The sequence below is a fragment of the Canis lupus genome, chromosome 19 (genome assembly GCF_011100685.1).
Source record: "Canis lupus familiaris isolate Mischka breed German Shepherd chromosome 19, alternate assembly UU_Cfam_GSD_1.0, whole genome shotgun sequence".
Classification (NCBI taxonomy): Eukaryota; Metazoa; Chordata; class Mammalia; order Carnivora; family Canidae; genus Canis; species Canis lupus.
The window spans coordinates 22,106,102-22,120,714 of NC_049240.1; the positions used below are offsets into that span (position 1 = coordinate 22,106,102).

The 14,613-nt window shown below is 39.3% G+C and overlaps 1 protein-coding gene across 2 annotated transcripts in view; it reads left to right on the plus strand.

Moving 5' to 3' along the window:
- The window catches only part of PLEKHB2 (pleckstrin homology domain containing B2), a 49,839-nt gene extending 40,262 nt beyond the window's left edge, over nt 1–9,577 (plus strand). For both annotated transcript variants that reach the window (XM_038564803.1, XM_038564804.1), the window contains exons 7-8: nt 1,461–1,566; nt 6,824–9,577. In XM_038564803.1, coding sequence (XP_038420731.1) covers nt 1,461–1,566; nt 6,824–6,960 — 243 coding nt within the window. In that variant the 3' untranslated portion in view covers nt 6,961–9,577. The remainder of the gene's footprint in view (nt 1–1,460; nt 1,567–6,823) is intronic.
- Nucleotides 9,578–14,613: the final 5,036 nt, after the last annotated feature.

Consider the following 14,613-nt stretch of genomic DNA (forward strand, 5'->3'; position numbering starts at 1 on the left):
GAGGACAGAACATAAAGACTCGTAACTCTGGGAAATGAACTAGGGGTGGTGGGAGGGGAGGGGGCGGGGGGTGGGGGGTAAATGGGTGATGGGCACTGAGGGGGGCACTTGATGGGATGAGCACTGGGTGTTATTCTGTAAGTTGGCAAATTGAACACCAATAAAAGTAAATTTATTATATAAAAAAAAAAGAGTTGGCCATTTAACTGACTGGGCCACCCAGGCACTCCCAGAAGATTTTTAGTTTGATGCAATCCCAATTGTTTATTTTTGTTTTGTTGTCAAATCAAATCAAAATATTGCCAAGACTTATATGGCAGGTGGCTTATTGCCTATGTTTTCTATTACAGTTTTTTGCTTTCAAGTCTTATGTTCAAACCTTTAATCCATTTTGAGTTGATTTTTGTATATGATGTAAGATGATGGCTCAGTTTTATTCTATACATGTGGCTGTCCAGTTTTTCAAACAACATTGGAGAGACTGTCCTTTCCCCATAGTGTATTCTTGGCTCCTTTATCATAGATTAATTGGCCATATGTGTGTGGGTTTATTTCTGGGCTCTCTATTTTGTCCCATTGATCTGTGTGTTTGTATTTATATCAATATCATACAGTTATTACTGTGGCTTTGTCGTATAATTTGAAATTTGGGAGTGGATGCTTCCTGCTTTGTTGCTTTTTTCCTTAAGATTGCTTTGTCTTTTGGGGTTTGCTTTGGCAATTGGGATCTTTTGTGGTTCCATAAAAATTGTATAACTGTTCTGTTTCTGGGGAAAAATGCCATTGGAATTCTGATAGTGATTCCATTGAACCTATAGATTGCCTTGGATAGTTTTGACCTTTTAACTACTCTTATAATCCATGGGCACAGAATGCTTTTTCATTTATTTGTGTTTCCTTCAGGTTTTTTTTTTTTTTCCTTCAGTGTCTTGTGGCTTTCAGGGTACAGGTCTTTCACTTCTTTGGTTAAATTTATTTCTAGGGTTTTGTTGTTGTTTTTGATTAATCATAAATGGAGTTTCTTAATTTGTCATTCTGATAGGAGAAAAGAAACAATAGATTCATATATATTGATTTTGTATCCTGTAACTGTACTGAATTCCTTTTTTTAGTTTATTATTTTTTTTTTGTAGTTTCTCAGTTTTCTTTCATCTGCAAATAGTGACAATTTACTTCCTTCTCAATTTATTTGCCTTTCATTTCTTTTTCTTGCCTGATTGCTCTGGCCAGGACTTTATGATGTTGAATAAAAATGGTAAGAGTGGGCATCTCTTTTTCCTGATCTCAGAGGAAAGCTTTTAACTTTTCACTGCTGAATATGATGTCAGCTGTGGGCTTGTCATCTATGGCCTTTATTATGTTGAGGTACATTCCCTCCCCACCCACTTTGTTGAGAATTTTTATTACAAATTGATGCTGAATTTCAAAATTTTATTTCTGATGGGCCTATTTCTTTTCAGACATATGGCTGTGGTCCATACAGTGGTGCGTACCCACCAGGAACTCAAGTTGTCTATGCTGCAAACGGGCAGGCTTATGCTGTACCCTACCAGTATCCATATGCAGGTAACTCATGCCCACCTTCCATTCCTCAGTTCTCTTCGTTTAGTGGGTAGATCAAGGAGTCCCGAAGGATATGTATTTCTCAGTTTAAGGATAAATGAGCTATGTTTCTGACTATAGAGCACAAATCATTCTGGTACTATGTTTTTTTAAAAAAAAACAAAAAAAACCCCATGTATTTTTACACTCCCTTAGAAAGTTAGAGTAGGCTTTTCAAAACTTCACTATTGTATTTAGATTTGTTCCCGAGGAGAGGATTTGTATTTACTGGTATTCACTTATATTAAGAAGCAACCAAACTAAGAGGCCAGTTTTAAGGGTAACAGTCTCCTGTTTTTCTCTTCCGGTAACATCCTTCAAAAATTATCACTACTCAGGTGATACTCCCTTTTGCAGGTGAAGTAAAGACTTGGAAGGTACTTGTATTTATTCTGGGCTTTTGATGCACTTCTTTCATTGTTCACCTTTCCTGAGAAAGATTATAGATGTGAGTAACTGGCTTGTGTAGGTAGGATAGCTCAAGTCCTGGGTGCACTTTTGGCACTGGGAGGTGTAAGAGAATGCTGGCTATGAGGCTAGAGCCTGCAGTCAGGGTGAGGGGGCTGAGAGCCATGTGACTGATGTACTGAAGATCAAGGTCACACCCAGATGCCTGGAGAGCATAGGAAGTCAGGCAGGAGCAAGTTGCAGTGGACATGGCATGTCAGATCCACATATAAGAGAATGAGCTGGCGAATAGCCTAGAACAAGAACAACAGAGATAGGAAATCTGAGGGGTTTGTGAGCAAATGTAGTGCAGTGGAAGGAGTGGAAGGAGAATCTGTTACCAGAAAGGTTAAGTGGGCACTGATGCTAATGCCAGAGATCACTGGCTCCCGAGTCAAAGTGTCTTTGTCCTTCTAATTATTGGTGGTTACTTTGGTTTCTCATACTTTTAGCGCATGAGGGTTTCTCCGCTCATCTGTTCCTGCAGTCTGATGCAGTTCACTCAACTAGCACGGACTATGAGAGATTCTGCTTGCTTGACTTTTTTTCATGTCAAGTTGAAAACCAATAAATGATGATGCTAGAAAATGAAGTATTTGTTAGTCCTGTGATCTTAGCAGAACTAAGTGAACTTAGTCAGTTCACTCAACTAGCACGGACTATGAGAGATTCTGCTTGCTTGACTTTTTTTCATGTCAAGTTGAAAACCAATAAATGATGATGCTAGAAAATGAAGTATTTGTTAGTCCTGTGATCTTAGCACAACTATTTAACAAAGTATTTGTTAGTCCTGTGATCTTAGCACAAGGTGTGAATTACCTTCCTCATATAAAATAAATTTTTCAGGGATCCCTGGGTGGCACAGCGGTTTGGCGCCTGCCTTTGGCCCAGGGCGCGATCCTGGAGACCCGGGATCAAATCCCATGTCGGGCTCCCGGTGCATGGAGCCTGCTTCTCCCTCTGCCTGTGTCTCTGCCTCTCTCTCTCTCTGTGACTATCATAAATAAATAAATTAAAAAAAAAGATTAAAATAAATTTTTCATCTTTGCAATTTTGTATTTTTGCATTTCTTTTCTCATTTTAAAATTGTATATATTTTGTCATATTCGCTGTTTACTTCCTTTTTTCTTGTTTGCAATTATAGGTACTGCTTTAAACATCTCTGATTTTCTTTTTTATTCCTGTTAAATCTTAGGATACATTTTTTATTTGTGCATATTAATATGTCAAAGAGCATAGACACTTATACTTCTTTTGATACATTGAAATGTATAAAAGTTCTCAAACATGTGAAAGTAGACATGACAGTAGTGTCATGAACTGTCATTTGTCCATTATCAGCTTCAGCTACCACATCATGCCTAATTTTATTTCACTTCTATCTCTTTTTCTCTTCTCTGGATTGTTTTTTTTTTTTTTTTTTTTTTAAGATTTTATTTTATTTATTCATGAGAAACACAGAGCGGAGAGAGAGAGAGGCAGAGACACAGGCAGAGGGAGAAGCAGGCTCCATGCAAGGAGCTTGACATGGGATTTGATCCCGGGTCTCCAGGATCATACCCTGGGCTGAAGGTAGGCACTAAACTGCTGAGCCACCTGGGCTGCCCTCTCTGGATTGTTTTGAGGGAAATCTGGACTTTATAACATTTTATCTGACAGTATGACAATAAATCTTTTTTCTTTTTTTTTAAGATTTCATTTATTCATGAGAGACACAGAGAGAGTGGAAGAGATATAGGCAGAGGGAGAAGCAGGCTCCCTGAGGGGAGCCTGTTGCAGGACTTAATCCCAGGATCCCGGAATCACTCCCTGAGCCAAAGGCAGATGCTCAACCACTGAGCCACCCAGTTGTCCTGACAATAAATCTTGATACCATTTACCCAATTGATTCTCAGAACAGTGTGCCAGTTTCTGACGCCACGTGGAGTTCATGAAACACTGGTTTCTCAGTCGTCCTGAAAGATAGCTTATTGTTGTTAGCTCTAAAAGTTTTGATAGCTTTGTTAGGTCTAAACAGATTGTCAAGTGTGTTTTTTTTTTTTAATTTTATTTATTCATGAGAGACAGAGAGAGAAAGAGAGAGAGGCAGAGACACAGGCAGAGGGGGGAAGCAGGCTCCTCCCAAGGAGTCTGATGTGGGACCTGATCCTGGATCCTGGGATTATGCCCTGAGCCAAAGGCAGACGCTCAACCACTGAGTCACCCAGGCATCCTGTCAAGTGGTTTTAATTAACTTTTCTGCGATGACTGGTGAAAATAAACATGGTATAATTATTTATAAATTTGATTTCTTTGCCCATTTATCTTGGAGTTGGTGATGGGTTTTTAAGCCCTAGCCTGACCAAGCCATGAGAGCCAGCCTCTTAATTCAGCTCCCAGACTGGCATAATCTCAGCTGTTTCTTACTGTTTGAAAGAGCAGAAGTTTTGTGCAAGTGCTTATAAAGGGAATTTCTGTAAATCAGATTCTGTCTTTATCATTGACTTGTCTTATACAAAAAGCACTCTCATGTACACCCTCAATATATTTGCTGTAAAGGGCAGAGTCAAGTAGGTGGGCATTCAACATTAGCATTGTGACCAACTAGTAAGTATACTTGCTATAGAGGAGCCGAGTTGGTTTGTGGTCATCCCATAGTAGCATTGTGCTGATAACCAGACAGGAGCTTCTCAGCATTTCTGGATGCTCCAGTGCTTTGCCAACTTCATGACATACTGTTGCCTTTTGTCCTTTTGTCCATGCATAGAGCAGGTTAAAGGTGCTCTCTCTCTCTCTCTTTAAAAATTTTACTTTAATTTCCACACCCAACGTGGGACTCAAACATAGGGCCCCGAGACCAAGAGTTGCATTCTCTACTGTCTGAGCCAGCCAGACACCCCCAAGCCCTTCTCTGTAATATGATTGGAGCCAGTGGTCAGTCAGCCAATGTAAAAAGTACAAAGGGTGCTGTGTACACACTGTAAGTGTTCTGTTTTAATTTACCCACATTAGTGGATGGTTGTTCAGCTGTCTTTTGATGTGGGCTCTAGGTCTTCAAGTTGGCTTCTGTGGTTGGAGTTTTCTGTCTTACAGAGATTGTACTGATGACATTATTGCACTGCAGTTTTCCCTTGGCAAGTACAAATGACAAGTCCATATTTTCTGATTCTTCTATAATTTACTCAGTTCCTTGCTTTGATAGTAATTTGTAAATGTTATCTGCCTTTAGTTTTCCCTAAAGTATCTGATTTAGTAATCCTGGGGAAACAATATCTGCCTGTTTCACATTCACATTTTGGCCATTTATGGAAAACTCAGTTAAATTAGGTAATTATAATAAGCACAACTTGGAAATGTTTCCAGCTGACTTGGGTAAGGACTTCACTCCTTGGTAGGAGCAGAGGTAAGCAGGAGCTGCAGGAGAAGGCTCTCCTGGTCATGTGGTATGGGAGTCCCTTGGTGTGACCTTCTGTGGGAAATGCAGATTTAGATTGTCCAAGGGATCTTTTTAATTAAATCAGCCTACAATTTTTTACTGTCCTATATTTCATAGTTACAGTTGCCTAACTGAAAACTTTAAAATTTTAAGGCTGTGAAAGTAAGTTTTTACAGTTTCCTAACTTTGAGATTTAAACATTGCATAAAAGATTGTTGGTTTCCAGTGCTGTTACCTGTACTTGATCAGCCCATAGGTTTGTAATGGTCTCATTCTATATAGCTTTAGGGTTTTCTCCTCTCTTCTCCCCCTCCATTATATTTGAGGCATTAGTGGTCCTGAGCTTACAACTGTAGCCCTAGTGCCTGGGTTTTCATGTCTTAACTGCACTTAACCCCCTGTGTGCCTCACTTTTCCCCATTGGTAAAATGAGGATAATAGTAAACTCCTTTTACAAGGTTGTGAGGATTAAGTGTCAGTACACGTAAATGCTTGTAGTACTCTAAATGCTTAGAGTGATAAACACTTCTAAATGTTAGCCTTTATTTTGCTGTTGGTTTTTATCTGCATGAATACATTACTATTGGATTAGTTTCTAGATCCCTCCCCTAGGGTTGAATTCTTAAGTGAATAGTGGGTCAGGAAGGAAAGTTAACGCTGTTTATATTCGAGTAATTTTAAAGCTGATTAGCTATTAGTCAACATAGCTGTGAAGTATAGAACAAATGATACATTCCAGTTGTAAACTTTAATCATGCAAATTAATATTAAACTTGTTTAGTTTGCTTTTTAGAAGTTTTTCCGCTAATATAAGTATTTTCCCCCATAAAGACATGATTAAAAATTAAAAGCAAGTTATATTAGCAGATTTAAGGTATAATTTAAAAATGGTTTGCATGAATATCACGAGACTAATTAGCTTTTAAATGGGTTTTACATATTTACCTTTAGGTGCAGATTCTTGGCTCTTGCCTTGTTGCAGCTTTGTGTATCTCCCACGCTGTCCCCCATCTACCTGTCATCCTCGGGAGTGTAATGTGAAAGGCAGACACTGAAGCTTACAGCTTCATTAGGATCCTGCTGTTTGCAGTGGTTGGGGCTTTGGACTTTGGAAAGTTGAGCACCTTGATTTCCTCTTAGTGCAGTCTTAGAGACCATTACCTTAGCCTTTGGTGGAGGAGAGCTGAGGAGCACCCACTCAGCCACCCCACACCTCTCCAGAGGAAGACGGCACTGAGAGGAGGGACACAGATGCAGGGAGATGTGGCCTCTACCATTTTCAGGATATGCTGTCTTTCTGAGGGAATGTTGGACTTCACAAATTGCTTCTCACAGGTTCTGCTTTTTACTTTTTTTTAGGACTTTATGGACAACAGCCTGCCAACCAAGTCATCATTCAAGAGCGGTATCGAGACAATGACAGTGATCTGGCTCTGGGCATGCTGGCTGGAGCAGCCACGGGCATGGCCTTAGGGTCTCTGTTCTGGGTCTTCTAAAGTCCTTCATATCTGGATTTGCATAGCTTCTGATGCCCTGTGTGCAATACTATAATTTGCAGGGTGTTTCTGTTGGTGATAAATGTTTTTAATAATAGTTTGAATAGTTCTTTTGAAAGTGGTGACATCATAGTTTAATCCATACACTTACTGTAGAGAAGACTTCTGACTTCTGCTTAGCTAAAACATGAACTTTTTGGAGCACTGGTTCATTCCAGGAGTTTCTTTGTAGAACTCCCTGGAAGATCTTATTTTGAACACACCTGTTTTGAAAGGCATTTTCTTTTCAGAGTTAGGTATTAGTGCTTAAGGGACAAGTACTTTACTGTTGTGTTAATAGTATGGTGATGTATGAGTGAGTGTTGTGGAAAGGAGTTGATGCAGTTGCAGTTTCTGTTAAACATCAAATTTACAAGCCTTAGATCAAAACTGGGTGCAAGTAACTTCAGGAATCGTGGGCTGTTAAGCTCTCAGGAATTTCCCTGAGGCAGTGGGGTTGATATTCCCACCATCTATAGGGCCAGTGACTGCTCAGGATGATGGGGGAGGGGCAGCCCTCCCTCCTCCTCCCCTTTAAAATAATGCTTCATTTTAGTCTTTGTTTTCTTGGTACTGATCCTTGGAAAATATCTCACATTAGGAATTGACATAAGCCTCAGAGTTTTTTAGGGCTTTATCCTTTAAAATTTGAAGAAGGCAAAATAATTCCAAATATGTGGAGGTAGATTGACTTTATTCAGAGACATTATGTTTTTAGTGGCTGCTTTGAGTATTTTTATTGCCACCTCAGACTACTTATAGCTTATTTTTCTACTTGTTGAGAAAGTGCTATTAAAAGAATGGTGAGGAAAATGGAATGAGAGCCATAGCTACGATGTTACTGTGTCAGGCTTCCAGGGATTGCACTGTGTAGAGGATGCTCTTTTCTGTCCTTCTGAAGGCTGTTAAAGAGCAGGTGTCTTGTATTGTGCAGGATTGGGGCCTGTAGCTGTCCCCCAAGCACTGAGGTGCATGGAGCCCTGGTGGTAGCATACTGGGGCTCTTGGGACCATGGCTGTGGGGGAGACTCAGGTTATAGATGGGAAATGAGGCCAAAGGACATGAATGACCTGCTGTTGTCAAGATATTACTCAACCTGACTAGGACACCAGCTTTGTTTTTATTCCTGACTCAGGTGTCATAGAGAAGTGTAAACATTTAATTTTGAGCCCCAGCAATGTTTGAAGCCCTGGAAAACCCCATAATACTGCATTTCCATTATTTATGTGAATTTATAAAGCCCCTGATTAGTCCATTTTACTGTCCTGCATACTTTAGAAAATGTTAGCACAGTAACAGTGCCTGTCCTCGCACTCTCTTGTGGCCCGTTTCCACAAAATACACTCCTAGTACCACAAATTTTATTTTCATTTTCTGTGGCCAGTTACATACATAACTCATGTGTCTTACTGGTCAACTGACTCCATCTCTGAGCAGATTTAAATAGATCTCCACGTGGAAGCATCTGCCACAAATGACCTTTATGGTGACCACAGGCAGGCCTGGTTTCCTGGACAGTTCTGGTGAACTTATGGCCACTGTAGAGTCTGTATCTAGCTGAAAGGAAGTGCACTTGATTGTCATTTCTTTGGATATTTGATACAGCGGAAAATTGCCAGATGATGTGTGACAACGCCAGTTTTGTTGGTTAAAAATGTTGCTTTTATGATTTTACATCCTATATAGTAAGAATGGCTTTATTCAGATTATAGTCATTACTAGAGCTGTATGCTTTACTAACAAAATATTAAGCAGTTTTTAATGTTGAATTGGGGTATTAATTTTGAACTTAGAGTTACTGGAACCACACACTATTGAGTTAGGTCACTGAAATGCCCAGGAAGCAGAGTTCCCAACTGACAGAAGGGGAAGATGTGAACTGAAGTTTAGGCATTTGTGTGTGCACCCTGTTGGCCAGCCCGACTGCGCAGACAGAGTTGAGCCTGGAAATTCACTGTTGCCAGTGACTTGATGCTGATACGAAATGCATAGTGGTTATAAAGATGGGCTGAGATACTTCATTTCCCTGGTCCAGCTTCCAAAGATGTTAACTTTGTGATCTCAATTTAGGTAATCCTAAGTAAAAAAGTTAAGAGGTGGAAGCAGCTTGTTCAGGTGTGAGTAGGCATTTCACTGTCATGTATACCTCTATATAATGTACCTGAAAGAAGTTGGCCACTGACCTTGCACACATGCCAATCTGATCTTTTAATTCCTGGAGTGCACTTCAGAGTCTTAGTAAAGAGAAGGGAGAGACCAGTGGCTGTGTTTCAGATGATCATCCTGAAACAGGCCAGACCAGGACCCCCAGGATGTTTGTACGGTTGAGACAAATGGCCCAGGTATATTTTCTACATTAGTTATGATCTGTTTCATTTTTCTTTCTCCTTCCCAAGTTTATGTAGACACAGGCATGGAATGCAGTTCCATTTTTCACCCCTAGAATTGATCTATTTTCTGATTGCTTCCCTGTCTCTGGTATTCTCTTATGTCCTCAGAACCTGTTTTTCCCTGTATATGCAAATTGTATGTTTATAGGTGAAATGTTAATACATTAAATGATTAACCTTAAAGCATATTTCATGGTGACTTCTATTTTTTTAATTTATTTAAACTAAAAAATAAAATCCAGCTTGTCCATTTCTCCCACCCCCAACTTCTGACAGCCACTAATATATATATATATTTTAGATTATTTTACAGTAACACACTGTCAGCTATTTCTGCTGCATCATGAGGAATATGAGTGGCACTTACTGAGAATTCCCTAAGTGCTGGGGAATGTGTTATCACATCAGAAAACAGTGACTCATTAAATTCTTGTATTAACTGTATGACAGGTATCATCCAGGTTATGTTGGATGAAATAGACTCAGAAGTTAAATACATTTCTTAGGAGCACACATATAGTGAATGAAATGGGTTTGTATCTGATACTAAAGCACATTCTTTTTATTTCTGCTATATGCATATAAAGGTACCATTTCTACATGAACATATGGTTAGCATGTATAATAATTCTTCTAAGATGACTATTAGAACACTGTACCATTTTCCTCAGTCAGATCCACTTGGCAGTGTAGGTTCAGTAACTTATCCAGTATTTTTGGGTGCATGACTTTGTGTTTTTGTTGTTGTTATAAATTTTCTTTAGATCCTGAATTACCTCGCTTTTCTTTGGGCTAGTTTTTCTGTTTACCTCACCTATTGCAGACTTTGATTAAATGGTGATGTGTGGGTACATGGTATAGTTTAAGATGAAGAGTTTCATACCATTAGCTCTGGGTCTCTTGGTTTCATCTCTATAGAGAAGAATCCTTCAGAATTTTGCCCAGAGATGGTTTTGGATGTGAGGAACATAGATACTCCATACACAAACTGCACCCCTTCCCCTTTTCAGCCTGACTTTGTCCCCATCTCCTGTCAGGCTGACCCCTGCAGCCTCCATCTCCTCTTAAAACTTTTTTTGAATAGGCTATATACATTTTCATAGCTCCAGAATTTTTTTTTTTAAATGAGAGCTTGAGTAAGGGGTTTTCCACCTGCCCGTTTCCTACCCTCTCTTTGCTTAACCACTACTGGTTTATTCTTCATGAGATCCTTCATGCATATATAAGCTAGTACAAAGATATTTTTCTTCCCTTTTTACACAAAGGGTGGTGTATATACCCCTGGTACTTAGACGTTTTAGATTCAGGATCCTTTCATACTGTTAAATTTTTGAGGCCTCCAAAGAGTTTTTTAAATGTGACTTATATTTATCAATACCAATATTATAAAGATACTTAAAAATTTTTAAAAAGGTAAAGCTATTATATAGTGATGTTTTAGGCCTATAATTTATAAAATGCATTTTCCAAAATAAAATCAGTGAGGCAAAGCATTTTCACATTTGAAAACCTTTCTTTAGTATAGGTACAGTATAACAAAACAGCTGGTTTGTCCTATCTGCTTTTGCATTCACTCTGTTGTGATATGGTTTTTAGTTGATGTGTAGAAGGAAATATGTAGTTGGAACATGTAGTGAAATATGTAGTTTCCAACATGTAGTTGGAAAGGGAGGACCTAGCAGACCCCCTGAAAGGATGTCGGGCATCCTTAGGGGTCCTTGGGTCATATCTTGAAAACTGCTGATGTATGATGTATGGTGTCCTATACCTATTTTTTTTTTCATATAACATGTCGAGTATTTCCATATCAGCCCATAAGGAACTTTGTCATTCATTTGATTTACCCTTTAGTCCAGTACCCATTTGACTTTTGCGGTTATTAATTATGCTATAAAGAAGGATATTGTACAAATGTTACTCATTCCAGTGTGGGGCTCTTGAAGGGGTTCTGTTCTTGTTGACTTTGTGGAACTAGTGAATAACAAGCTTCCCGGGAGCATAACCATCCAAAGTTCTTACCGTAGTCTACACCTGCAGGATCATACCAACATGTGGAAATGAGAGTCACATCACTGGATGTAACGGCTGACTGCTATGATGGCCACTTTAGATCTCAGGAGCTGACCACAGAAGGTCTTACTGTCTTAAATCCCTGTCCCGTGGTTTGAATAGGAAGGGGAGACTTATGCCCCAGGCTGTTAATAGGGGACCACACTGCCTTATCTAGTTGTCTAGGAGTATTCCATGGATTCTTCTGCATCCAACTGGAAGACAAAGATGGTGAAGATAACCCATTCCTCAGCTTGGCAGTGGTGCTCAAAATTTTTTTTCTATATTTTTATTGGAGTTCGATTTGCCAACATATAACAACAAGTGCTCATCCCGTCAAGTGCCCCCCAGAGTACCCATCACCCAATCACCCCATCCCCCCCACCTCCCCTTCAACTACCAATTGTTCTTTTCCTGGAGTTAGGAGACTCATGTTTTGACACTCTCTCTGATTTTTAGTACTCATTTACTCTCCTTTTCCCTATAATCCCTTCCACTATTTTTTATATGCCCTGTATGAGTGAAACCATATAATTATTGTCCTTCTCTGATTGACTTACTTCACTCAGCATGATACTCTCCACTTCTATCCACTTTGAAGCAAATGGTGGGTATTCATCATTTATAATGGCTAAGATTCCGGTATATATATATATATATATACCACATCTTCTTTATCCATTCATCTTTCAGTGGACACCGAGGCTCCTTCCACAGTTTGGCTATTGTGGACATTCCTGCTATAAACATTGGGGTGCAGGTGTTTTGGCTTTTCACTGCATCCCTATCTTTGGGTAAATTCCTAGTAGTGCAATTGCTGTGTCGTAGGGTACCTCCATTTTTAACTCTTTAAGGAATCTCCACACAGTTTTCCAGAGTGGATATACCAGTTCACATTCTGACCAACAGTGCAAGAGGGGTCCCCTTTCTCTACATCCTCTCCAAAATTTATTTCCTGTCCTGTCAATTTTCACCATTCTTACTGGTGTGAGGTGATAATCTCATTGTGGTTTTTTTTTTTTTTTTTTTTTTTTTTTTTTTTTTTTTTTTTTTTCATTGTGGTTTTGATTTGTGTTTCCCTGATGGCAAGTGGGTGGAGCATTTCCTTATGTGCTTGTTAGCCATGTGTATGTCTTCTTTGGTGAAATTTCTCTTTATATCTTTTGCCCATTTCATGATTGGATTGTTTGTTTCTTTGCTGTTGAGTTTAATAAGTTCTTTATAGATCTTGGATACTAGCCCTTTATCTGACATGCCATTTGCAAATATCTTCTCCCATTCTGTAGGTTGTCTTTCAGTTTTTTTGACGGTTTCTTTTGCTGTGCAGAAGCTTTTTATCTTGTCAAAATAGTTCATTTTTGCTTTTGTTTCCCTTGCCGTCATAGATGTATCTTGCAAGAAGTTGCTGTGGACAAGCTCAGAAAGGGGGTTGCCTGTGTTGTCCCCTAGGATTTTGATGGAATCTTGTCTCACATTTAGATCTTTCATCCATTTTGAGTTTATCTTTGTGTATGGTGCAAGAGAGTGGTCTAGTTTCATTCTTCTGCATGTGGATGTCCAATTTTCCCAGCACCATTTATTGAAGAGACTGTCTTTCTTCCAGTGGATAGTCTTTCCTCCTTTATCGAATATTAGTTGACCATAAAGTTAAGGGTCCACTTCTGGGTTCTCTATTCTGTTCCATTGATCTATGTGTCTGTTTTTGTGCCAGTACCACACGGTCTTGATGACCACAGCCTTGTAGTACAACCTGAAATCTGGCATTGTGATGCCCCCAGCTGTGGTTTTCTTTTTTAAAATTCCCCTGGCTATTCGGGGTCTTTTCTGATTCCACACAAATCTTAAAATAATTTGTTCTAACTCTCTGAAGAAAGTCCATGGTACTTTGATAGGGATTGCATTAAATGTGTAAATTGCCCTGGGTAACATTGACATTTTCACAATATTAATTCTGCCAATCCATGAGCATGGAATATTTTTCCATGTCTTTCTGTCTTCCTCTATTTCTTTCAGAACTGTTCTATAGTTTTTAGGGTATAGATCTCTTACCTCATTGGTTAGGTTTATTCCTAGGTATCTTATGCTTTTGGGTGCAATTGTAAATGGAATTGTCTCTTTAATTTCTCTTTCTTCAGTCTCATTGTTAGTGTATAGAAATGCCATTGATTTCTGGGCATTGATTTTGTATCCTGCCATGCTGCCAAATTGCTGTATGAGTTCTAGCAATCTTGGGGTGGAGGCTTTTGGGTTTTCTATGTAGACTATCATGTCATCGTCGAAGAGGGAGAGTTTGACTTCTTCTTTGCCAATTTGAATGCCTTTAATGTCTTTTTGTTGTCTGATTGCTGAGACTAGGAATTCCAGTACTATGTTGAATAGCAGTGGTGAGAGTGGACATCCCTGTCTTGTTCCTGATCTTAGGGGAAAGGCTCCCAGTGCTTCCCCATTGAGAATGATATTTGCTGTAGGCTTTTCATAGATGGCTTTTAAGTTGTCGAGGAATGTTCCCTCTATCCCTACACTCTGAAGAGTTTTGATCAGGAATGGATGCTGTATTTTGTCAAATGCTTTCTCTGCATCTAATGAGAGGATCATATGGTTCTTGGTTTTTCTCTTGCTGATATGATGAATCACATTGATTGTTTTACGAGTGTTGAACCAGCCTTGTGTCCCGGGGATAAATCCTACTTGGTCATGGTGAATAATTTTCTTAATGTATTGTTGGGTCCTATTGGCTAGTATCTTGTTGAGATTTTGCATCCATGTTCATCAGGGCTATTGGTCTGTAATTCTCCTTTTTGGTGGGGTCTTTGTCTGGTTTTGGAATTAAGGTGATGCTGGCCTCATAGAACGAATTTGGAAGTACTCCATCTCTTTCTTTCTTTCCAAACAGTTTTAGTAGAATAGGTATGGTTTCTTCTTTAAACATTTGATAGAATTCCCCTGGGAAGCCATCTGGCCCTGGACTCTAGTGTCTTGGGAGGTTTTTGATGACTGCTTCCATTTCCTCCCTGGTTATTGGCCTGTTCAGGTTTTCTATTTCTTCCTGTTCCAGTTTTGGTAGTTTGTGGCTTTCCAGGAATGTGTCCATTTCTTCCAGATTGCCTAATTTGTTAGCGTATAGTTGTTCATAATATGTTTTTAAAATCGTTTGTATTTCCTTGGTGTTGGTAGT